The 24,940-nt window shown below is 43.4% G+C and overlaps 1 protein-coding gene across 2 annotated transcripts in view; it reads left to right on the top strand.

Moving 5' to 3' along the window:
• Positions 1-24,940, top strand: part of prkcea (protein kinase C, epsilon a) — a 481,020-nt gene that overhangs the window by 270,483 nt on the left and 185,597 nt on the right. Inside the window, exons 3-7 of one of the 2 annotated variants that reach the window (XM_067988786.1) lie at positions 5,524-5,589; positions 8,895-9,054; positions 18,233-18,267; positions 20,558-20,643; positions 21,789-21,918. In XM_067988786.1, the coding sequence (XP_067844887.1) occupies positions 5,524-5,589; positions 8,895-9,054; positions 18,233-18,267; positions 20,558-20,643; positions 21,789-21,918 (477 nt within the window). The remainder of the gene's footprint in view (positions 1-5,523; positions 5,590-8,894; positions 9,055-18,232; positions 18,268-20,557; positions 20,644-21,788; positions 21,919-24,940) is intronic. The other variant, XM_067988787.1, reaches the window with a different exon arrangement.

Genomic DNA, 24,940 nt, shown 5'->3' on the forward strand with positions numbered 1-24,940 from the left:
GCGGCTAAATTGGGCCGTGTAGCACCCGTTGTGTGGGCATCAAGTGAACTCCTAAGCCCCAAAAATGCGCTTGAGACGCGCCGCACACTTCCGACGTGACGTGCGCAGGGCGCCATTTTGGTAAAGTGGTTTGCACGCACGCACCTAACAACTACGGGCAGCGTGTAAAGTAGGGAGATTATGACATTGATCAGTGTGCAACGCTAATTTGAAGCAGCTGGTGCCATTTTCGAACTCCCTTCTCCAGACATCGCACTGTCCTAACCTCGCACAGCTGAACAGGAGTTAAAGGGCATGAAGGACACCCCCCACCAGTGCTATTTAAAGGGAGCATGCAGGAATTACAGGTTAGTTGCTGGATTAGTTATTCTGGCTGCTGGTACAATTGTGGGTGTTTGCGGAAGCTTCCTATACTTGGAGAAAGTGGTTATATTTTATAAAGAGTGGTCTGGCTGGTCGTACTGTTAGTGGCATTTAAAATAGTGTGCTGAACAAGGTTGCTGCCAGACATGGGTGGCCTGCTAGGGCTTCCTCTGGGAATTGAACATGACTGGGAGCATGCAGAGAGGCCACGCAGAGTAGGACAAGCTTCCAGAAGAGAGAGGAGGAGGAGGAGGCGCTGGGCACTCAGCAGGAGGCCATATCCAAGGAGGGCCTTCAGGGACCAATTCTGTTACCTCAACTTCAGCGATGACCAGTGAGTCCGAAGCCTACGGTTCACGAAAAAGGTCGTGACTGAAATTTGTCAACTACTGCAGCCACAGAGCAGGGCAAGGACAACATTGCCTATGGTTGTCAAGGTAACTATGGCGTTTAATTTTTATGGCTCTGGCTCCTTTCAGGCTACTGCTGGAGATATAAGCAACATCTCGCAATTTGCAGTGCACTGCTGTATAAGGGAGTTCATGGAAGCTCTGTACGCACTCAGAAACAAATTCATCATGTTCCCTCTGGACAGAGACAAGCAGCATGAGAGAGCACGAGGGTTTGCTCACATTGCAGGTTTCCCCATGGTGCAGGGTGCCACTGACCACACGCATATTGCCAGGCATGCTCCACATCTGAACTCGGCCATATTCATGAACAGAAAGGGATTCCACTCCCTCAATGTGCGGCTGGTATGCGAGCACACTCAGTGCATCATGCAGGTCCATGCCCGCAATCCTGGCAGCAGTCGTGATTCCTTCATTCTGCGGCAGTCCAACGTGTCACCTATATTTCAACCAGCACAGCAAGTCAAAGGCTGGCTACTGGGCGACAAGGATTATCCCCTAATGAAGTGCCTCATGGCTCCGGCCTGGAATGTATGCACATGTGCACAGCAGGCGTACAACGAGAGCCAGGCTGCCACATGGAACATCATCGAGCAAACCATAGGCATCCTCAAGCAACATGTCCGCTACCTGGACCGACCTGGAGGAGCCCTGCAGTATTCATGTGAGCGGGTATCTGGATTTGTCATTGTATGCTGCATGGTGCACAACCTCGCCATTATGAGGGAACAGCCCTTGCCACCACCTATCCGTCGAGAACCAGAGCCAGAGGAAGAGGAAGAAGGATGGAGAAGGAAGAGACGAAGGAGCAAATGGAGGAGAAGGATGAGGGGGAGGAGGTGCAGCAGGAAGTGGAGGAAGAGGCCAGGAGGCAACAAGGTAGATAGGCCCTGTCTGCCAGGGCCCTGCATGATCAGATGATTAATGAGCGACACCAATAACCTTAACGACACCTCCCCATTCACCAACAGTCCCACACTCCTTACCTTTCCTCTCCCACATGACCATCAAATCATCCTCCTTATGGCTACAAATTGCTTCCTCCCTCAGCAGAAATTTAAACGAACACCAAACACAATTTCAAATCCAAATTTATAAATTAACATGTCATAATTCAAACAAAATGAGACAATTCACCCTTGTGCATTCCCCCAGTGCCTGTTGTTCGTGTGCCTTTACCTATCCTAGTGCTCCGACGAGGTGCATCTCCAGTGGCTGGAGCATGGGTGGTGAAAGGCTGCTGACCTTCAATTGAAGAGAGTGCAGATGGCCTTGGAGAACAACCTTGAGCAGCTCTGGGCCAGGAGGGCCCGGCTACAGACTGCACCATCTCGGCCTGGGCTGCTGTAGTCTGGCCTGGCTGGTTGACAGGCAACGGCAACAGCAAGGGAGGAGTGGCAGGGTTGGGAGCAGGGACGCTGTCATCCTGAGAGAGATCAGCAGGTTTATTTTCCATGGCACCACTGCCACTCTCTTATTGAAACATACAAGATTCTGAGGGGACTCGATAGGGTAGATGCTGAGAGGATGTTACCCCTCAAGGGGGAATCTAAAACTAGAGGGCGTAGTCTAAGAATAAGGGGTCGCCCGTTTAAGATGGAAATGAGGAGGAATTTCTTCTCCCAGAGGGTCGTGAATCTTTGGAATTCTTTACCCCAAAAAGCTGTGGCCGCTGAGTCACTGAATACATTCAAGGCTGAGTTAGACAAATTTTTGATCAGCAAGGGAGTCAAAAAATATGGGGAGAGGGCGGAAAAGTGGAGTTGAGGTAAAAATCAGATCAGCCATTATCTCGTTAAATGGCGGAGCAGGCTCGAGGAGTCGAATGGCCTACTCCTGCTCCTATCTCTTATGGTCTAATGGTCTCTCCTGGGGCGGCGCCTCAGCAATCCTGGTGATCTGTTGGAGAACAGATTGCTGGAGTGCTGTGACACCCTGGAAGCCCCGTTCCACAGTGGAACCCAGAGCCATGATAGCAGCAGTCTGAGCTCCCAAAGCAGCAATCAGACCTTGGATGGCAGATGTTTGTGATGCAACGGAAGCTGCGACACCAGTCATCAAACGCTGCATCATGGTGAGTTCCACAGGTGTGCCGATGGAGGTGACCACCCGTTCCATGTGGGAAAGGATGGGCTCCAAGCTCTGAGCAAAGCCCTATGCCAAGTTGGAGCTGGACTCCTCCATGCTCCTTGACATTGCGCGTAGGCATTCTGGCAGGCTTTCCAGTGCACCAATCATTTGGTTGTGTACGCCCATCAGCCTTCTTCTGCAGCCTGGCCCATCAAAGTCATCATCTGACTCCTTGGCAGCAGAACTAGTGTGTGACCTCACCCTTCGGCAAGCAGGCACCTGCAATATCCATCCCCCCCGCCCCGGCTCCTCCGCACTTGTGCCCAGTGTCTCACCATGTGCAGATCCCTCCTCTATCCCAGCCTCTAAAGTACACAAAGTGTCAGTATCTGAACTGGTGGCTGTGAGTGTAAGATCGAGTGACGGTGTGTCTGTATCATCACTGTCATCGTCCTCTGCCTCCTCTGACTGTGCCAGTTCCATTTCTTGGGTATCTGAAATGACAAAGGGACACGGGTGGAGCTGTGGGTGAGGGGAGAGGAGAAAGTAAGACGTGCGTGTTCACACCATCTGCAGCACGTGAGTCAGAAAAGATTGTGGGATGAGGGAGAAGTGGGGAGCGAGAAGGAGGATTAGGAATGTAGAGACGCTCATCATTGAGACCTCCAGCACCGCCAGTGACCACGGCCGCAGCGACGGCCCGCCCAAAGATGGCCAGCACGGTGTCCTCCATGGGGGTGAGGATGTGTAGGCATGCCTGTCCTCCCCCAGGTCTTTCCTGCTGTCTGTTGTTATGCGCCACCTTCTCCTGCAAGAAAGAGAGAAGTGTGTCAGTGAGTGTCCTGCAAGATGTTTGGGTAATGTGGCTGTCATGGTTGAATAGCTGCAAGTGTGTATGATCTGTGAGTTATGGGTGTGCGGCTTACTGAGTGAGTGTGAGATGAAGCATCTGATTTGAAGAGTTGCGTACTGATTGACAAGAGTTTGTTGGTAGGTGGTATAGTGCATGGAGCAGTGGATATGGCTAGTGGTGCAGTTGGTAGGATATACCACTTGACAGTTGAAGTCACTCACCTTCACTCGTGTCAAATCATTGAACTTCTTCCTGCACAACATCCATGTGCGTGGTGCAATGCTCCTGGCATTTACCTCGTCCGCTACAGCCTCCCACTGTCTCTTTAGCATATACCTGGAGGGCCTCCTGCCCCCCTGTGGGTAAAAGATTTCCCTCCGTGCATCCACCTCTTGCACCAAGGCCTCTAGTGTGTCGTGCGAGAACCTTGGTGCACGCTCTCTCACAGGCCCAGCTATTCCTCAGTATATTGCAGCACAGAGTTTGTTGCCACACCAATTCCAGGTCTCCCTGCAGCCACAGTGCAGCTCCCCTTTAAGAGGTGCCAGCTACCTTTAAATAGTGCTAGCCAATCCCGATATCGGGCCCCCCTGCTGGTGCGTGCAGCCAATCAACAGCGCTGGTTGCAGCAATGATAGAAATCATCAGGCAGTACGAATGTTACATGCTGCCTGCATCGCAACAACCGGGCGCAGGTTAATCGCACACCACAACCCCAGGGCCCGTTTTTGGGGGTTAATCAATTTAACCCCCGAGGTTCCTTTTGAAAGCGGATATAATTGGGTACCCTCTAATCTTCCGCTGGCTTCCTTTTAAAAATATACATATTAGAAACCATCAGAATGTCTGACGGCACTTGGCTTAAATATCAATTTGTTATCTCAGAATCAATCTTTAACTTTCATTTTCATTCCATAGGGCTGATTTTAACTCGGTCTGCCGACCAAACTGGGTGTTAGCGGCCCTAAAATTGGAGTGCTGTACTTACTGTCCCGTTCCAGCTTGATCCTGCAGATCACCATTTTGCCCAGGGCCTTTGCAAGGGTGGACCAGGCACCCACTTGAATCGAGCAGGAGCTGCATTAAATGATGTAAATAGGGGTCCTATGACGTACATAGATCCCTGCTTGCAATTTCGAGGTACAAATGGGGTGGCCTAGCCAGGAGTCCTTAAAGGGGCCGTTGGAGGCCGCTCACAAAACAGCCCAAGAAATACTAACATTTCTTTTTGGTGGGGCCAGGAGAAGCTGGAGTGCTCCTCCTGGGCTGACACAAAACATCCGGGCCGCTGACGGCACATTCGCACCCCTCCCCCGGGAAAGCCTCCCCACTAAGGCTCCGGCTTTTGGCTGGATCAGCGGGGGAGCTGGCCAGTTTCCTGCCCTCCCAGATCCGGTGAGCTGAAACGGGATGCCTGTTTGGTGCCTGGAGCTCGTTGGCAGAATGGAAGTGAGACCCAAGTTTCTAAATGGCTCGGGCATCCTGCCAGCAAGAACGGGTGCCTGCCGCCTGCCTGTTCTCCGCCAGTAGTTAAAATTGACCATCTAGCTTCTTTTCAAAACGGGTGTATTGAAGAGACTATATGGAAATGTGCATGAGTACACAAACACTGGCTTCGCACCTCAGTAATTTAAAAAGTTACTTTATTAAATTTTAATTACATTTCACCAGTGATTTCCTTTCATCCTGCACCACGCTCCTTTGAAAATGGGTATATTGCAAACTGTACGTCCATGTACCCATAAATATTGCCTTTTCACCTCAATAAGTTAAACAATCTTTTTAGTAGATTTTAACTAAATTTCACAAGTGGCTTCCTCTCATCAGGCACTGGTTTCCTTTCGAAAATGGGCATGCTGGGAACTGCTCCTCTATCTGGTCTTCAAAAATCAGGTAGGGTATTTTTTGTCAAAAGGCACAAGCACTTGAAATCTTCAAACTATTTGTGATTAACGGCCTGTTAAACTAATGCATCATTTTACAACTTAATGCTAGTTACACCACACGCTTCCAGGCTCCTTTAGAATCACTTTTCTTAACCTTTCGCAGCTACTGCCAGAATCCACCTTTTAATTCTTAAATGACAGTTTTGTAATTATTTTAACGTCTTTTATTGTGACTCAGGTTTTTATTGATTTATAACGCACAGCTCAGGAGAGTATAGGAAACAAAGAGGGAATAGTCACAGTGCATCGACTCTGCTGTCATATCGTGTCCAGTATTATTGTGCAGCCTTATTTTGCTCAAGTTAGATTTGATTTTCTTTTATATAGAATATTCTAAGCTCCTATCAGCACCATCTTGTTTTAATGTTTTTATTGCTTTGGAAAGTTCCCATGAAATTGTGTATTTGGTTAAAACTTGATGTATTTTTCTCACTGCTACTTGTAGCAGGCGTACTCGTAGATGGTGTTGTGCAGTGACAAAGATGCAATTGTAACCCAGTGGCAAATAAACTAATAGTGGCTTTCACCTGATGGGTAGTTTCTATAGTGATACCAGGCAGACTATGTACATTGATTAGAGATGAGCAGTCTTTTTCTTTTTAGATCAATGCTTTAGTCTTTTCCTCAGAGAGCTATAACAAGAAGTTGTCATTCCCTATCCAAAAATATTGGCAGAGAGATCTTTTTGTTGTCTTTATAGACTTCAAACTGTTGCACCTGGGTAGCGTAATACTTTTGTGGCACTACCAGCTTCTTTCTATACCACTGGTAATGAATTTTCATCTCTGTTCAACATCTTTCCAGAACTCTTGAAGTGGGTGTACTTTGATTAAAAGTTAACACAATAACATACCAAACACAAAGATGAGAGTTTCTGCTGGATGTAGTGAAGGGGTTAATATTTGTTACTTAAAATCTTCATAACCCTCTGTGATTCTGAAATGATTCATTTGCCACCCACAGAGGAGGTTGCTAAGAACTGCAGCTGGAATTGAGGAGGTTTTGATTTTGATCCAGAATTAACCTGAGAAGGTTGACAACATGAATTCCACTGTGCTCTCTTGTGCTTTTTAAATGTCTGTCTGCTACTGAGCTGCAATATATCACAGACCCTATTTTCAAATCTTTTTCTGGCAGCACAAATGCATTTCTGATCAGTTATTTTTTAACTCTTTAGATGTAGCTTGAGCCTGTTTTGTGCAAGCAGAATCTTATTTGTGCCGTTCTTGAACAATTCAGATGAATGCCAGCATAAATTGTGAGAGAGATTCAGATGTAAAATTCTGCAAAATATTGTTTTTAGTTATTTATGAGAGTGCAAAATATGGGGTATCAGTCACACCGTATGCATATTTAAAATCTCCTTATTGTACTGTGGGATATAAGTCATACCGTATGCATATTTAAATTCCACTTATTATAATGTGGGGTATAAGTCACACCTTATGCATATTTAAATTCCACTTATTTTAATATGGGGTATAAGTCACACAGTATGCATATTTAAATTGCCTTTATAATTTGGGGTATAAGTGACACCTTATGCATATTTAAATTCCACTTATTACAAGTGTATGACTTTGTACACTGTTGCGAATGACAGATTGTTTTTTTAACAAGAGGCAGGATTAAGAGACTGGTGCAATTTTTGATCTGTTAGAACATTAATTTACACCTAATCTGTGTTTCAAGTGGTGTAACTGTGATGCTAAGCAGAGAAATAAATTAGAGATTTTAAATTAACATTTTTTGTATACTAAATCTTAGTTTGAAAAAAAGGAGTATGTTTTCATCCGTTCACTAAAATTTGAGGAAATATACCCCTTAAAACTCACCTTCTTGGGGAATTTTAAAATTCAACTTTTAAAAAAATTAGGGATGTTTTATCTTGAGCCTTCAGTTTTTATGAGTAATTTTGAAATTGTAACTCAGTTACTGGGCCTGATCAGCTTTGGTACACTTAGTGCAGCCACAGATTTCACAACTGTTGCATAAAGAATCCAAGCTTTTGAAAATAGGATCTGGCAACTGAAGCACCTCCTGTAAATGTGAGTTCGAAAAAGTAGGATTAATTAACTGCACTGCAAGTGTTATTTGCACACATTGCCTTTAGAACGTGCACCAATGAGTTTCATTCTTTTAGTAGTAAACACCTCTTGCACCTGTTGAAATATGCATCTGCTTCAATCATGTAACACTTGCAAAAATTAATTTCTATACATTTTCGTTTCTAATTATATCATGAAATGAGAATATGGGAAATTTTATCAAGCTAGACAATGTTACTTTGTTCCTTGATTTTTAATGTTGATGTCAATCCCATTGCCCCTCCCCCTAACCATTTTTAGATATTTTCTCTCCCGTCTTTTAGTGTGTTGCACCATGCCCCGACTGAGGATGAGTAGACAGTCTAATCTGAGGTCTCTACCAATGTTTTTTTAGAACTTAAGGTTTTCTCAAGACAGCCATGTGTTCACTCACACTCTCTCTTCCTCTGAGGAAGCTCCTCCCCCAAGTGTCCTAGTTGAGGTCTGCATGAGGAATGCCAGTGTATGTGGAATCATGAGTATGAACGTCCATCCTAGCACTTTGTGGTGCATTGTGTTGGTGTCCCACAGGAAAGTACAAACTGGTGTAGAAACATCGCTATGCTCCACAAAAGACAATTGCTGATGAATTAGGCTTGCCCTGAGGCCCATGCCAAATTTGGCTCTGGGCCTTATTTCTGCCGGTAAGCCGCAGGCGCCAAATGGGTACCCTGCTGCAGCTTGCTGGTCGCGGAGGGCGGGAAATCAGCTGGCTCCTTTGCTGAACCAGTTGGCAGGTCAAACCTGGCCCCACAAAAATAAAATCTGAAAATTTCCTCTGCTTTCATTTGAGCAGCCTCCAGCGTTTTTTTTAAGGATCACTGGTTAGGCTGCCCAACACCTAGTGCCACTAGACAAGTATATGCTTTGCCCATTTGTACCTGAATTACACATTTGGGGTCTTAAAACCAGCGTGGGACTCCAAATACATATTTGAGGAGGCTAACGCCTGTTTCAGGAGGGCACCCTGGTCTTCTAAAAGTTGCCCAAGCCAATATTGTATCCAACTCAGTTCAAACATAACAAATCGTGACGCGAAATTCAGAGGTCCCACCAGGAATTTACGCCGGGAAAATGGGCGGCCGTGGGCTGAATTTCTCCCCCAGTATTGTTCCTCTTAGTGCTTCAAATTTGTATTCAGTAATAATTTTCTTGGTCTCTGCAGCACCGAAGGAGAATGAAGAACGTGTGTTCAGAGAACGAATGCGGCCCAGGAAGAGGCAAGGAGCTGTACGGCGCAGGGTCCATCAGGTCAATGGGCACAAGTTTATGGCCACCTACCTTAGACAGCCAACATATTGTTCACATTGCCGGGACTTTATTTGGTAAGAGCAAGAGAGTTGTTAAAGGCAAATACCAACTATGAAGAATCACTACATTATGTTGCAACTTTTGCACAGATGATCTGAGGTAATGCTTCTTAATAAGGTGAAAACTGTTAGTGTGAGATCGTCATTTGAACGGAGACAAACCAGTTGAAAAATATGCATTCTCTACCCTACAAGCCAACATAGTGATTGTTCCTCAGTGCACAATGCTGGCTCTGATATCAATCAAGCTTTTGTGAACATTCATTATTGACATGGTTTGTTAAAAGGGAAGACTTGAAACCATGTTTTATTAGCAGTTAAATTTCTAAACCTTGTGCTAAAACAACAATGCATGTAAATGGGAGAATTTGGTGAATAATTGTGAGATAGCAGTGTATAGTGATGTCCTGTAAATGGGAAAGAAATGAACCTGCCAACATGTTTGCAGTCATATGTCATAGATTTTACAGATAGTGAATTCCAGATTAAACATTAGAGGCTTTTGATTTTATTCATTGAAAAGAGAAATGTGTAAAGTTTAAGTACTCCTTGGGTGTGTATTATAGATGGATGCATATAACAATGCTGTATATTTTTGAACTCTAATTTGTTAGTGTGATTGTAGTCCAGCCTGTGTCAAAGTGGAGAAATGTTTACTTCAAAGTGAAAAATGTCAAATGCCTTAGCCATACCTAAATTTATGACTAACTTGTGTTGCTTCATAGTTTGAAACCATGATAATAAGATAATTCATAGATAAGGTTCAGCTCAAAACGTTGGCCCTGAAATTCCATGCGGTGAGTTGTACCAGTGTGTCGAGAATTTTGCCCGCTGATGCTCTACAGAGCTAAATCTGCCAGAATTTCATATGTCAGCTTATTTGCACATCTATTGGAGGATCTCCAGCACAAATCCCATGTCAAGAATCATAGAATCATGGAAAGGTTACAGCATGGAAGGAATCCATTCGGCCCATCAAGTCCACGCCCGCTCTATGCAAGAGCAATCCAGCTAGTCCCACTCCTCCGCCCTTTCCCCGTAGCCCTGCAAATTTTTTCCTTTCAAGTACTTATCCACTTCCCTTTTGAAGGCCATGATTGATTCTGCCTCCACCACCCCCTCGGGCAATGCATTGCAGATCATAACCACTCGCTGTGTAAAAAATGTTTTTCCTTATGTCACCTTTGTTTCTTTTGCCAATCACCTTAAATCTATGTCCTCTGGTTCTTGACCCTTCCACCAATGGGAATAGTTTCTTTCTATCTACTCTGTCTAGACCCTTCATGATTTTGAATACCTCTATCAAATCTCCACGCAACCATCTCTGTTCCAAGGAGAACAACCCCAACTTCTCCAGTCTATCCACATAACTAAAGTCCCTTATCCCTGGAATCATTCTAGTAAATCTCTTCTGCATCCTCTCTAAGGCCTAAAATGGGAGTATTGCATCCAAGGGTGCTTGGAAATCAGAGTGCAGCCTTTGAAAAGCCAAGTCTGGCAAATTGCAGTAGCACAAAAGGGTTTTGACCATTAAGTTCGCTGTCAGGTAGATGTATTACGTGTCAATTTGTCCCACTTTTCAAGAATGTTTTCCGCTGAAGCATCTGGCACAGACATCCGGAAAAGGGATAAAGGCCATGGAAGGAGGAACAGAAGAGCTTAAAATTTCATTGTGAATGTCCTCCAGACCCTCCTCGAGGAGAGTGAACATAGGAGACACAAACTGCTGGGTCGGCATAGGAGGAAATGTTAAAATAATGTTTATTGTGCCATACAGAGGGGGGTTACACTGCCAACTTTCTCAGTCCCAGAATTGCAGACCATTGCCTCAAGAAGTTCAATGACCTGACCAGGACAAGCATGTTAACTCCTCTATTCAAGAACGAAGGGAAACAGAAAGCAGGAAACTTCAGGCCAGTTAGCTTAACATCTGTCATAGGGAAAATGCTAGAATCTATTATTAAGGAGGTTATAGCAGGTCACTTAGAAAGTCTCAATGCAATCAGGCAGAATCAACATGACTTTGTGAAAGAGAAATCATGTTTGACTAATTTATTAGAGTTCTTTGAGGAAGTAACAAGCAACGTGGATAAAAGGGATCCTGTGGATGTGGTGTACTTGGATTTCCAGAAGGCTTTTGACAAAGTGCCACATCAAAGGCTACTACACAAAGTAAGAGCTCATGGTGTAGGAGGTAACATATTAGCATGGATAAAGGATTGGTTAGCGAACAGGAAACAGAGAGTAGGCATAAATGGGTCATTTTCAGGTTGGCAAGATATAACGAGTGGATTCACACAGGGATCAGTGCTTGGGCCTCAACTATTTACAATTTATATCAATGACTTGGATGAAGGGACCGAATGTATGGTTACTAAATTTGCTGATGACACAAAGGTAGGTAGGAAAGTAAGTTGTGAAGAGGACTTAAGGAGTCTGCAAAGGGATATAGATAGGTTAAGTGAGTGGGCAAAAATTTGGCAGATGGGTATAATGTGGGAAAATGTGAACTTGTCCACTTTGGCAGGAGGAATAGAAAAGCAGTATATTATTTAAATGGAGAGAGATTGCGGAACTCTGAGGTACAGAGGGATCTGGGTGTCCTAGTACATGAATCACAAAAAGTTAGTATGCAGGTACAGCAAGTGATTAGGAAGGCAAATGGAATGTTGGGGAATGGAATATAAAAGTAGAGATGTTTTGCTACAGTTGTACAGGGCATTGGGGTGACCACATCTAGAATACTATGTGCCGTTTTAGTCTCCTTATTTAAGAAAGGACATAATTGCTTTGGAGGCAGTTCAGAGAAGGTTCACTCGACTGATTCCTGGCATGTGGGGGTTATCTTATGAGGAAAGGTTGGACAAGTTGGGCCTGTATACACTGGAGTTTAGAAGAATGAGAGGTGATCTTATTGAAACATATAAGATCCTGAGGGAACTGGACGGGGTAAGTGCTGAGGGGACGCTTCCCCTTGTGGGAGAGTCTAGAACTAGGGGCCGCAGTTTAAAAATAAGGGGTCTCCCATTTAAGATGGAGATGAGGAGAAATTGTTTTTCTGAGGGTTGTGAGTCTGTGGAACTCCCTTCCCCAGACAGCGGTGGGGGCAGGGTCATTGAATATTTTTAAGGCTGAGTTAGATAAATTCCTGATTAACAAGGGAGTCAAAGGTTATAGTAGGTAGACAGGAAAGTAGAATTGAGGTCACAATCAGATCAGCCATGATCTTATCAAATGGCAGAGCAGGCTCGAGGGGCCGAATGGCCTACTCCTGCTCATAATTCGTATGTTCATATGTTGTATGTATGTTTGTCCACTGTCCTTTTCTTACTTGGGCACACTGGGCACCAGTACACACTTCACTCTCTCAAATTAAGAGATCCACAACTAATCCTTCACATTTATTGGGTGTTAAAAGGGAGCACGAAGTAGGGATCTTACAGCATGTGTAGCCATCTCTCCTAACAGCACTTTCATAGAGAACTTTAAAACCCCTGCCTCTACTTCAACAGGGTGATACCATCACATTCTTACATCAGCTGTACAATGGAGATGGTCCTCAATTGCCACCCTTCAGCTAATGCACTCAATCTTGTTTCAAGTACACAATGCCCGTTAGAGGCACGCAGGGCATCAGAGGGGATATCCCAGACATCAAGGAGCTCAGCCCCTACAAGTTGCAGTCCGTGGACCTGATGAGAATGCACTGTGCTCTTGCTGTGAGAGATGGCGAGGTTGGGGGCACAGTGCTGGCGGCTGCACACCTGCGCAGTCGCTGCTGTATCCCTGTGAAGCACCACACAGCCACAAGCTTCCACACCCTTCTCTGCCTCTTTAATCACAAGGGAGTCATGCTCACCCATTCTTGGCTTGTACCCTCCTTTCCTGCAGATCCACCACAGAAATGGGAGGTGACAGGAGGAGGAGAAGGACAGTGATAAGGAGGAAAGACAGAACCTCTTCCTCATGAACTATGACAAAGATGAAGACGACAAAGTTGATGATGATTATGAAGTGGGAGAGGAAGAAGCTGTCAAGCCTACCTATGAATCCCTGGACCAACATCCTGCCCGATGTTCCTCTGCCATAACCACCTTAATTTCGCCACTTCCGTCACTTCCTTCGTATTCCCATGTGGCTATTTGCGCCTGCAGCTCACCAATCTTGTTTACCACGTTTCATGCGTTCACACTAATGCATCACAAACTCATCTTAGACTTTCTTGTACTCTCTTTTGGTCTGACCCCACCTAATACCTTACTATTTCTTACTCTAGGGCTACCCTTCTCTCCTGATCCTTTGTGGCCCTTGTTTTCCCTTTCCAATGCTACATCCTGGTGCCCATACGCCTGCCAAATTAGTTTAAACCCCTCCACAGTAGTAGCGAACCTCTCCGCGAAGACATTGGTCCCAGTTCCGTTGAGGTGCAACCTGTCCGGCTTGTACAGATCCCACCTTCCCCAGAACTGGTCCCAATGCCCCGGAATCTGAAGCCCTCCCTCCTGTACCATCTCTCCAGCCACGCATTCATCTGCTCTATCCTCCTATTTCTATACTCGCTAGCGCTTCCATGCATCAGCTCAGGTACTTTCACTCGGGGAGGGGTGATTAGATAGAATTAGTGAAGATGTGATCCTGGGTACATCACAGAGCACAAGAAAGCCGGAGGAGTGGATGAGGATGAGCCACCTTCCCAGCATAGATTAACTATATGCCATCTTTGCAACATAGGGCAATTAGAAGGCTGCTTATTGCTTCAGTGTCATTGAACCTAGAACTCATGGGTACTTACCTAAACAGAATGTTTGAGGACACAGCACCTACACGCAGTCTCCAAGGTCAACCTCCAAGGATGTGCGGCAACTGACAGCTGTGACTCTAGAGCCCTCACTAGGGAGGGGGGATGTCAAAATCTTCCAGTGGGCTCGTACTCCCAGGGACGAGTCCAAAGTTATCTGGGGTGAACACAAAACCAAACTCCAAAAAGCTGTTCCCAGCTGCAGTCAAACTTTCAGCAATTTTCAGGCTCAAAATCTCCTCACTGCTGCCTGTCTCAGCTGATCATGGTAACAACTGCTCCTTATATCTCTCATTCTAACTTATCCCTAGTGCACTGTGAGTGTAAAGTCAGGAAATTCAGGCTGCCGGCAACATTGGCCTTCATTGCAATATATGCTGATCAGGGGGGACTCGATGGATGGATCACCGGGAAGGGCTAAGCATGTGGAAATTAGGGTGGTTTGATTTTGCAGCTTGTTGTATTTAACCGTGCCATCAAATGGATGGATTTTTGCTATCCTGAAGTGTTATCCTCCACCTGAAGTGAAAGCACCCTAATGGTTTTACATGTACAAAGTCCAGCTGTAAAGACAACTTAAAGGGCTTCAATGTAAATCACTCTCAGAGTAGATTTACATGGCCAACATGGACCTTAAGTTCCAAGCATTCCTGACACTCAAATTGAAAAGCTCCATCTGTCAGTGGAAGGTTATAATACTTGGCTCAGTGAATGTCTGGCGAAAATAGTGTCCTACACAATGAGCTTTGGCCTCTCACCTTGATTTCTCAATAAAAAAAACATAATTTGCTGAATGATATGCTGCTCCTTCCTCTTGCCCTGAAAAGAATCTTCTCCAGTTTTCAATGTCAGTGGCTGAAGTCTCCTGATGCCTCTAGGTTTCTTTATCATTAAGAACTTCTTCAGTGGAAACTCAGCACTACTTGAGTTAATGGAAGTAAAAATCGGGAAAGGTGTAAAACCGGCTGCCGATCTGCTATCACCCGTTTTACGCTATCACACAAAGTGTATCACTTCGGTTTATCTAGTTTGGTTGACAGAGACAAAAGGTTTCATAACATGAGTGTACAGTTCTCAAACTTCTACAACTTTTTATTGCTTTAAAGTGTTGAGAAATGTTCACTCCTAAGAATGAGGTTACACTTCATTTTGTACACACTGGCCTTCATTTTCCACTGCCGATGGTGGTAACGTTGAAATGAATTCTTATTGCACTATCTCCTACCCCAAAGTATTCTTTCCCAGGGCCTCCAAACTACAGAAGTGCTTATCCTCCTGAGTCTTTCTTTCATCCTACAATCTGCACATACTTTAAACTCAAGGTTGGCATCAACCAATCAATATTACTTCATTTATCTTTTCTTTTGCTCTTTTCAACTATCATGATGTCCTGTATTATGTGCTTTGAGCAGTCACCTAGGCTTCTCGATTTTAAAAAAAACTGGGATTGGGATGAGTCAAAAGTAATACCAAACTGCCAGGCAAATATGTTTTTGTCAGCCAGAGGAGGTAAAATCAGAGATTGATTTTATCCTTTCTGAGGTAAGCATTTTTCTGTTCCCTTTGCAGCTGTTATACTTGGCATAGCTGAGATCCTATCTCCAGTGACACATTGCTCCTTGCTTGAACAAAGAGAAAAATATACTGCAAAACAAATTAAGATGGTGCATTAGTCCTTGTGTCTGCGGGTAATGGCCACTGCAACAGTAAAGTTGCTTTATTGAATATTGTAAATCATTTGTCACCTTTGGTACAGTCTCTGGTAATAGGGCCTGGAATCGTGAGCTTAGTAGGATATTTCAGCTATGTTGACAAGTAAAGTTTCCAAAAAAAGAACCACAGACGGCCAAATTGTTCATACACTCCAGTCTTTTCAATTTGTTCTCAGGATGTGCACAGTGCTAACAAGCCTGCATTTACTCCCATCCCTTGTTGCCCTGAGAAGTTGGCGGTGAGCCTTCGTCTCCATTCATTAGGGAATTTTGCCCTTTAGCCAGTGCAGTAGCAATGAAATTGGGCGTTACAGTGTTAAATTCCATTACTATCAACAGTAAACCTGCTGTTGCCTTTGAACATATGAATTTAACCTGATGTGTAGAATGAAATTATGCAAGTTCAAATCTGACATGCCAGTAGTTTAAATAAGATGTAAATGTACTTGATTTTCTTTGAATTATGTCATTCTTTAATTAAATCCTAATTCATTTACTTTCTCAGCTCATGACTTTCTTTAATGAATTTGTTACAGAGTTTTTAGGAATGGTACTGCAAAGGTAACACCATGAGCAGCTGTGAATAACAAATACAAATTACCTTCTGATACATGCAGCTTGGACATATTTATGTGAAGAATGTTAGTGGAGAAAAGAGCTGAATTTTCATAACACATTTTCAACATTACATAGGGTCTACAGGACAGAAACAGGCCATTCGGCCCAACTGGTCTATGCCGACGTATATGTTCCACACGAGCCTCTTCCCATCCCCCTTCATTTAACCCTATCAGCATATCCTTCTATTACTCCTCCTTCGCGTGCTTATCTGGCTTCCCCTTAAATGCATCAATGCTATATATCTATCGATGATAGCAATATTTTAAAAATGGCAATTACCTAAAGGCATCACCCAGTGTTGTACAGTGTCAGACAGACTAGGAGGTCCCAGGTTCGATTATTGGTCTGTGCTAAGTCAGCCGATCTCAGGTAAGGGAAAAATCATAAGCTTCCTGCTCCTTATAGCTGTGCAGTGACAATAGCAACAACTTCCATTTGTTTTGCTTGTTTAATGTAAAAATGTCCCAAGCTGCTTCACATGCTAAGCCAGGAAAAGAGAGATTAGGAGCCGTGACCAAAAGCTAGGTTGAAGATGTGGGTTTTGAGGAGGTTTTTAAAGGAGAGAGCTGGCGGAGTTTAGAAAGTGAACTCCAGGTTGCTGAAAGTTCCACCACTAACGGTGAGGCAAAGGGACAGAGAGATGAGTTAATGCCTTCAGGAAAGGAGGGGAGAAAATTAAAGAAAAAAGTGCACATATCACAGTTGGCAGGTGTGAAGATGATTGAAATATTTTTGAATGATGCTGATCCTTTTCCAATGGGAGGGAAAATTAAAATAGCCATTATAAATTGCCGCTGTGTGAATTAAGTGTCTTCTCAGTTGAGAGTAGAGGAAGTGCCTAACGACTGAAATCAGAATGCAATGTGCAGTGTAGATCAGAATTCAGCATGTCAGGAGATACAACGTCATCTCACTTTCTTTTGTATTTTAAATTTGCATTTGCTTTGAGGCAATATATTTATGGCCTAGAATATGCAGGTCATACAATAAAGCACTTCGGACATAAGTGTTTCAAAAGCCATTCCATACATATGGTAATCAGCAGATTTCATTCCACCATGGTAATGTGTTTTATAAACTTTGCATCTGTAAAAACGTCATGTCATAGGTATATTTTTGGGCAAGTAATAATAAATTCAGTAATACATAAAATATTTGTTGTTACCAAGGTAACAGCTGCTGAATTACTGACATCGAGGCCAACACTCCCGAGTCTTGCTCAACCATTTGGCAGGTGAGGCAAACAGCTATCCACAGAGGAAGCTGACACTAGTCATCCCACTAGCACAAAAGTGTACTTTATAGCAGCTAATTGACAGGTGGAGTCTGGGAAGAGTTCATTATCTGCCTTCGTGTTCTCTTGGTGGAGGATTCATTATGGTGAATCTATATATTTAGCTATGGTGGATATACCAACAAGTTCCTTACATTCCATGTCATCTCTTCAATGGTCTATTAGTCTTAGTTGAAATGAGGCTGCCAGCATCTGTGCTGTTCCTCGTGGGCATGAATCTGCATCATAGAGCTGTATATAATTTCGTATCAATTGGTGTGTAGAACCAAGAGAGCCACTCGTAAATAGGATCCTCTCGTTCCCCCAATCAACTGAACCCTAGGGGCCAAGAACAATCAAATTCCTTCAGTATTAAAAATGCGTTACTCTCAGTGCAAACCAAGCCATGCCAATAAATCTTAGTGCATCAGTGTGCTCCTCCAGCAAGCACCATGCAATCAAAGCATACAAGTGCTTGAGAAAATATTATGTGAATGTAAACTCTTGAAAGCATAATAAGTTAAAACAATTACTTAAAATTTACAAATTACAGAAGAAGACAGAACCTATTCTTGTGACGATCTTGTGATGCCATCTCTGAGACTTCCACTGACTGATATAAAAGCACAGATCAGCATGATAGATTAATAGGAACCCTTCCCTCCACTTGGAACATTTTAAAATATTGTTTGTACAACACTGAGAATGTGTTTTTGAAAATAAATATATACATGGCAATATAGCAAGAATCTAACTTAACACTTGTTTGTTCTGTGTTTTCTTTTACAGGGGAGTAATAGGTAAACAAGGATACCAGTGTCAGGGTAAGAGACGGGTTTCAAATTTCTATGTTAAAGATTGTGGTTTGATGCACTTACTGTTCTTTGCAGTTTCACTGTTCTATTTCTGTTGATCATCTAGTGGTTTTCTGACGGATGCATGCTGACCAAAATGTAAATCGACTAGTTTTGATGGATTTCTGGTTGGCCGAATTTGAATTTGTGAAATTCATTACCATGTCAGTTCGATGAGGAATCATGTGGCAACTGTTCTTACTAATATACGAAACAGGTTGCACAGTCCTGAAAGCCCCAATGGAAGTGTTTGCTTTTGCCGATAGAACACTGGTTAAATGGCTATTATGAATTTTCTGATGGGCTTTTTTGCTTTTAGCCCAATGCCTGAAGGAGATCTTAGCAGTGTCAACAAAATGACTTGGAGGCATTATTCATAAATGTTTTCATCATATATGTTCCTACTTAACAGAATTATAGAATTTTCCAATTCTTCAGCCTTCCAGGTGTGAGATGCTGCTAATGTAAAATTTTAATAACATATAGAGGATATATTATACCACCAGTTAATTGTTCCTGGGCCTGTTTAAACAGGAGCAATAATCTTGCAAGGGGGTGGAAGGAGGGGTGGTAAAGTGGGTAAAGATCCTCAACGGGGAACTGTTGAAAAGATCTACTGCCTAAGAGGAAATTCTTTACTGTTTTGTGATGGTGGGTGCAGTATTCTGGAGACCTGCAATTTTGGGTCTGTTGGACAGAAAATACCTGCTTAAGTGGCATATAGGGGGAGACCATTACTCACTAGCTCATTTTTCTGAGGGCATCCTTCCTGCTCCTGGATGCTTTTCCCTGTACACAAAGAAAAGTATAAAACTTACGGTCATGAGTGAATCAGCTATTTTTGATGTTGAAAAGAGTTTAATATTTAACCAATTGTGAGAACTTTCAAAGTGCAACCAATTACATAAGAGCACAGGTAAGAGGCAGCTCAAATAGCATAATGAGACCTTGCCATGCTAGCGATAGTCTTGAAAATATGTTTTAAAAAATGAAAAGAAATAAATGAATATCATTTGTGTAAGCGTTCAGTAAACTCTGTGAGCAGCATTACTAGACTTTGGGCAAATTAGCCACTTGACCTCAGTAACATTAATGGATTTTTGTCACTGCCACAGTGGGCAGAAGAGGTATGTCACTAAATGGCAGAGCGGGTTCTGTTTTTCTGCTCTGAGTCTATTTACAGAAATCTGTTATCAGTCAACTAATTTTCCATCAACAGGCTTGTTGACTTTTTTATGCTAGTTTTGTATTTTAATGAATTTAATATTAGGTTGGCAGGAAACGGTTTATTCACTATTCAGCCTTCCAGTGTTTTACTACATTTGTCCAATTAATAAATCAGTCATTTTTAGAGGGAAAAAAGTGGCTGTTACTGTTTACATGGAATCAAGAAATCCAGGGAGACTTAGTTAACAAAGATTGTTTTTGGCAGGTAAGTTTCACAGGTTTTCTGGCCTCGTGTATGAGAAATTGACCCTAAATCTGAGCTGTGTTGATAAATGTTGACCAGTGACAACAAATCATTCATTTTCCTGACATATTAATGAACTAGTGTAGAAGCAGAGCTCTATTCCCATTTTGGCCTCCATTTTGACAACTGCATCAACAAGAACCTCGGGCATAATTACAGCCCTTGATATGTGTATGTGTATCATTCTTCTGTTTTAATGTGCAGAGAAACAAAAACAAATATTGTTTGACTCTTGTCTTGTCTAGGATATATAGCATTTGATGAATTTTAAAATATTTTGGTAATGTTGAACAAAACTACTCTTATTTACACAATGTACTATTTTATAATTGAGGAGAGACGAGGTAAATCCGGAATTAGTGATTATGGCTAGAATAAGTAAAATAAATCAGGTGGCAAAACTCACTCCGTCTTCTGCCCACTCATGATATTAGCTCCTTCAAGTAAGGACAGACAGAATGAAAATACCACAGTTCAGAGCGCAAACCTTCCATTTGTGATGGGCCAATATCCGTTCATCCCTCTGGTTGTATCAAGTTGCAAATTTGCCCACAAACTAGTCATGGTGCTCATAGAATTTATTCAATCTATATATGGAAAGAAAGCAAATAAACTATAAAGAGAGAAAATGTAACCAAATCTGTAAAGTGTTGATACTTTCAATTGATGGATTTGATTGCTTGTTCCTTGTTTAGTGTTGTTGCACTTTGTTTTCTCACTTTAACTAATATGCAGTGAAGTTTAAAGCTGATGATGGACAAAGACTTTTTTTTTCATTTGAATTTACAGTCTGTACTTGTGTGGTGCATAAACGGTGTCACGAACTTATCATAACCAAGTGTGCTGGTTTGAAGAAGCAAGAAGCGCAGGATGAGGTATATATTTTGCATGGTGTAATTAAACATTGTTTCCTAGCGACATGGGACGGACAATAACCATTTTTTTGGGGGGTGGCGGGGGGGAGGAAAACACAGAATGCCTTATTGTCACATAGAATGGTTACAGCACAGAAGGAGGCCATTCGGCCCATTGAGCCCACCCCGGCTCCCTGCAAGAGCAATCCAGTTAGTCCCATTCCCCCACTTTTTCCCCGTAGCCCTGCAGATTTTTCCCTTCAAATATTTATCCAATTCCTTTTTGAAAGCCGTGATTGAATCTGCTTCCACCACCCTTTCAGGCAGCGCATTCCAGATCATAACTACTTGTTGCATAAAAAAGTTTTTCCTCATGTCGCCTTTGGTTCTTTTGCCAATCATCTTAAATCTGTGTCCTCTGGTTCTCGACCCTTCCACCAATGGGAACAGTTTCTCTTTATTTTCTTTATCTAAACCCTTCATGATTTTGAACACTTCTATCAAATCTCTTCTTAACTTTCTCTGCTCTAAGGTGAACAACCCCAGCTTCTCCAGTCTATCCACTTAACTAAAGACAATCATCCCTGGAACTATTCTAGTAAATCTTTTCTGCACCCTCTTTAAGGCTTTCACATCCATCCTAAAGTACGGTGCCCAGAATTGGACACAATACTCCAGTTGTGGCCGAACCAGTGTTTTATAAAGGTTCAAGATAACTTTCTTGCTGTTGTACTCTATGCCTCTATTTATAAAGCCCAGGATCGCTTATGCTTTTTAAACCACTTTCTCAACCTGTCCTGCCACCTTCAAAGATTTGTGCACATATATCCCTGGGTCTCTCTGTTCCTGCACCCCCTTTAGAATTGTACCATTTATTGTCAACAATAAATAGCATGATGACATTGCTGGCTTAGCAGCTCTGCAGACCTCACTAACTTGCTTTGACCTTTATATTATGCGATGTAATACTCCTAGTGATAGAGCAAGAGTAGCTGAGTAGTGAACCTATTGAGGCATTCTGTCATTGACCCTGGGTCGAACAGTTCTATTTCAGCTCTGTGTTTCCTCCAGGGGACATCTGGCATAAGCTGCTTTGTGTACAGGTGCCTGAAACCGATTCAAGAGCTTTGGCTGAAACACATCTTTTCTGTTTGCTTTCCGTGCAGGTGGGCTCCCAGCGATTCAGTGTCAACATGCCTCATAAATTTAGCATTCACAATTTCAAAGTGCCCACGTTCTGTGATCACTGTGGCTCTTTGCTCTGGGGTTTGATGAAACAAGGTTTACAATGCAAAGGTAAGAAATCCGTGATCGCTTCTCCATTTAGTGAGTTACCTCATAATGCGAGGATGCGGATAAGACCAAGTATTGCTAATGTTGATCATTTAACAGTTATTTTCACATCATAACCTTTTAACAAAACAACATCAGCTGATGGAAGAAGAGGTCAGTGAGTGTAATTTTCACTTTGTGTTTTCTTTATTTCTGGTTTACAGGGCCACATGACAGATGGTATTTCTTGTGCTCCCTGGGGGAGCTGAAATAGGATTTAAATGCATAGAAAGCAATTTCACCTACACTAAGGAGCATGGTAATATATGCTGGCTGGACCACGTCAAGCACTAATAGCCCTTAATCTCCTCTGCCAAAACTGCCCACTACTCCAAAATCATTCTGGAAAGCAAAGACAACCCTCGGGTTCTTTCCAACATTGCCAACAGCCTCCTTAAAACCATCTCCCTGACCCCCTCCACTCTTACTTCCAACAAAAAAAGGGCTTCTTTGCCACTAAGATTGAAACCATTCTTCCAGCTGCCTCTGCTGCTTCCCCACTTCTCCTTGCCCACCAAGCCAAACCTCTACCCAGACTTCCCCTTGCCCTAGTCCTGAATCCGCATCTTCTCTAGTTTCTATCCTATCTTCCTCATGCCCTCTCCAAGCTCGCCTTGTCCATCAGACCTACTTCATGTTCCCTTGCCCCATCCCCACTACACCTCTGATCACCCAACTTCCATAGGAACAGGAGTAGGCCATTTAGCCCCTAGAGCCTGTTCCGCTATTCAATGAGATCATGGCTGATCTGTGACCTAACTCCATATATCTGCCTTAGCTCCATATCTCTTAATACCTTTGGATAACAAAAATCTATCAATCTCAGATTTAAAATTAACAATTGTGCTTGCATCAACTGCCGTTTGTGGAAGAGAGTTCCAAACTTCTATCACCCTTTGCCTGCAGAAGTGTTTCCTAACTTCACTCCTGAAAGTCCTGGCTCTAATTTGTAGGCTATGTCCCCTAGTCCTAGACTCCCCAACCAGTGAAGATAGTTTCTCTCGATCTACCCTATCAGTTCCCCTTAATATCTTGAAAACTTCGATCAAATCACCCCTTAATCTTCTAAATTCCAGGGAATACAACCCTAGTTTGTGTAATCTCTCCTCATAATTTAACCCTTGGAGTCCAGCTATCATTCTAATAAATCTACGCTGCACACCGTCCAAGGCCAATATATCCTTCCTAAGGTGTGGTGCCCAGAACTGAACACTGTACTCCAGTTGTGGTCTAACCAAGGCTTTGTAAAGCTGTAGCAAAACTTCTACCCTCTTGTATTCAAGTCCTCTAGATATAAAAGCCAGCATTCCATTAGCCTTTTTGATTATTTTCTGTACTTGTCCATGACATTTTGATGACCTATGTACATGGACTCCTCAGTCTCTTTGGACCTCCACTGCTTTGAGCTTTTCACCATTTAGAAAGTACTCTGATCTATCCTTTTTAGGTCCAAAGTGGATGACCTCACACTTGCCTACATTGAAATCCACAGTTTTACACATTTGCTTAATGTATTAATATCTCGCTGTAATTTTATGCTTCCATCAACACTACTTATAATGCTGCCTATCTTTGTGTCGTCGGCAAACTTGGATATGTGGCTCTCTATCCTGTCATCTAAGTCGTTCCCTTCCTGGTCTGCATTTTAGCTGACATTGTAAACAGTTCCCTCTCCTCAGGTACTGTCCCCCTCCTCACCCCCTCCTCAAAAAACCTGTCCTTGGCCCCATGGTCCTTGCAAACTACCACTCCATCTCCAACCTCCCTTTCCTCTCCAAAGTCCACGAACATATTGTTGCCTCCTAAATTCGTGCCTATGTTTCCCGCAACTTCATGTTTGAATCTTTCCATCCTGCCACAGCATTGAAATGGCTGTAATCAAAGTCATAAATGACATCCTCTGTGACTGTAACCATGGTGTGTTATCCCTCCTCACTCTTCTCAACCTCTCTGCAACCTTTGACACAGTTGACCGCACCATCTTCCCCCAATGCCTTTCCTCCATTGTCCATCTCAGTGGGATAGTCCTTGCTTGGTTCAACTCTTAACTATCTGATTGTAGCCAGAGCATCTCCAGCAATAGATTTTTTTCCCATCCCTGCAGCATTACCTCCGGAGTCCCCCAAGGATCTATCCTTGACCCCCTCATCTACATGCTGCCCTTGGTAATATCATCCATAGAGATGGAGTCAGCTTCCACATGTACATTGACAACACCAGCTCTCCCAATCCACTCCCTCTTTCGACTACTCGAGTGCCTTTGTGTTGTCAAACTGCTTGCCTAATATCCAGTCGAAGATGAGCCGCAATTTCCCCCAGTTAAACATTCAAAAGGTTGAAACCATTATCTTCAGCACCTGTCACAAACTCCATGCCCTCACTACGATTTAATTACCACTCGCCACCCCTCCCCCCCAGCCATTGAACCAGACCATTTGCAATCTCGGTGTCCTATTCACCCCAAGCTGAATTTCTGACCACATATATTCTCCATCACAAAGATCACCTAATTCTGCCTCCATAACATTGGCCGCCTCCGCCCCTACATCAGCCCATCTGATGCTGAAACCCTCATCCTTTGACACCTCCAGCCTTGACGATGCTCTTCTGTCCAGCCTCCCATTCTGCACCCTCTGTAAACTTCAGCTCATACAAAACTCTGCTGCCTATATCCTATCCCACAGCAGGTCCTGCTCATCCATCACCCCTGTGCTCGCTGACCCACATGGCCTCTCGGCGTCCCCAAGCCCTTCAATTTAAAATTCTCATCCTCGTGTTTAAATCCCTTCATGCCCTTGCTCGTCCCCATCTCTGTAACCTTCTCCAGCCCTACAACTCACCACCACCCCGCTCCTCCCCCCCTCAAAAACTCTCTATTCCTCTGACTCGGGCATTGGTGTCATGGCTACAGCCATCTAAGTCCTACACGCTGAAATTCCTACTCTAAACCACTCCGCCTCTCCACCTCCCACTCTTTCTTAAGACC

This window comes from Heptranchias perlo, chromosome 8, assembly GCF_035084215.1.
Source record: "Heptranchias perlo isolate sHepPer1 chromosome 8, sHepPer1.hap1, whole genome shotgun sequence".
Taxonomy (NCBI): Eukaryota; Metazoa; Chordata; class Chondrichthyes; order Hexanchiformes; family Hexanchidae; genus Heptranchias; species Heptranchias perlo.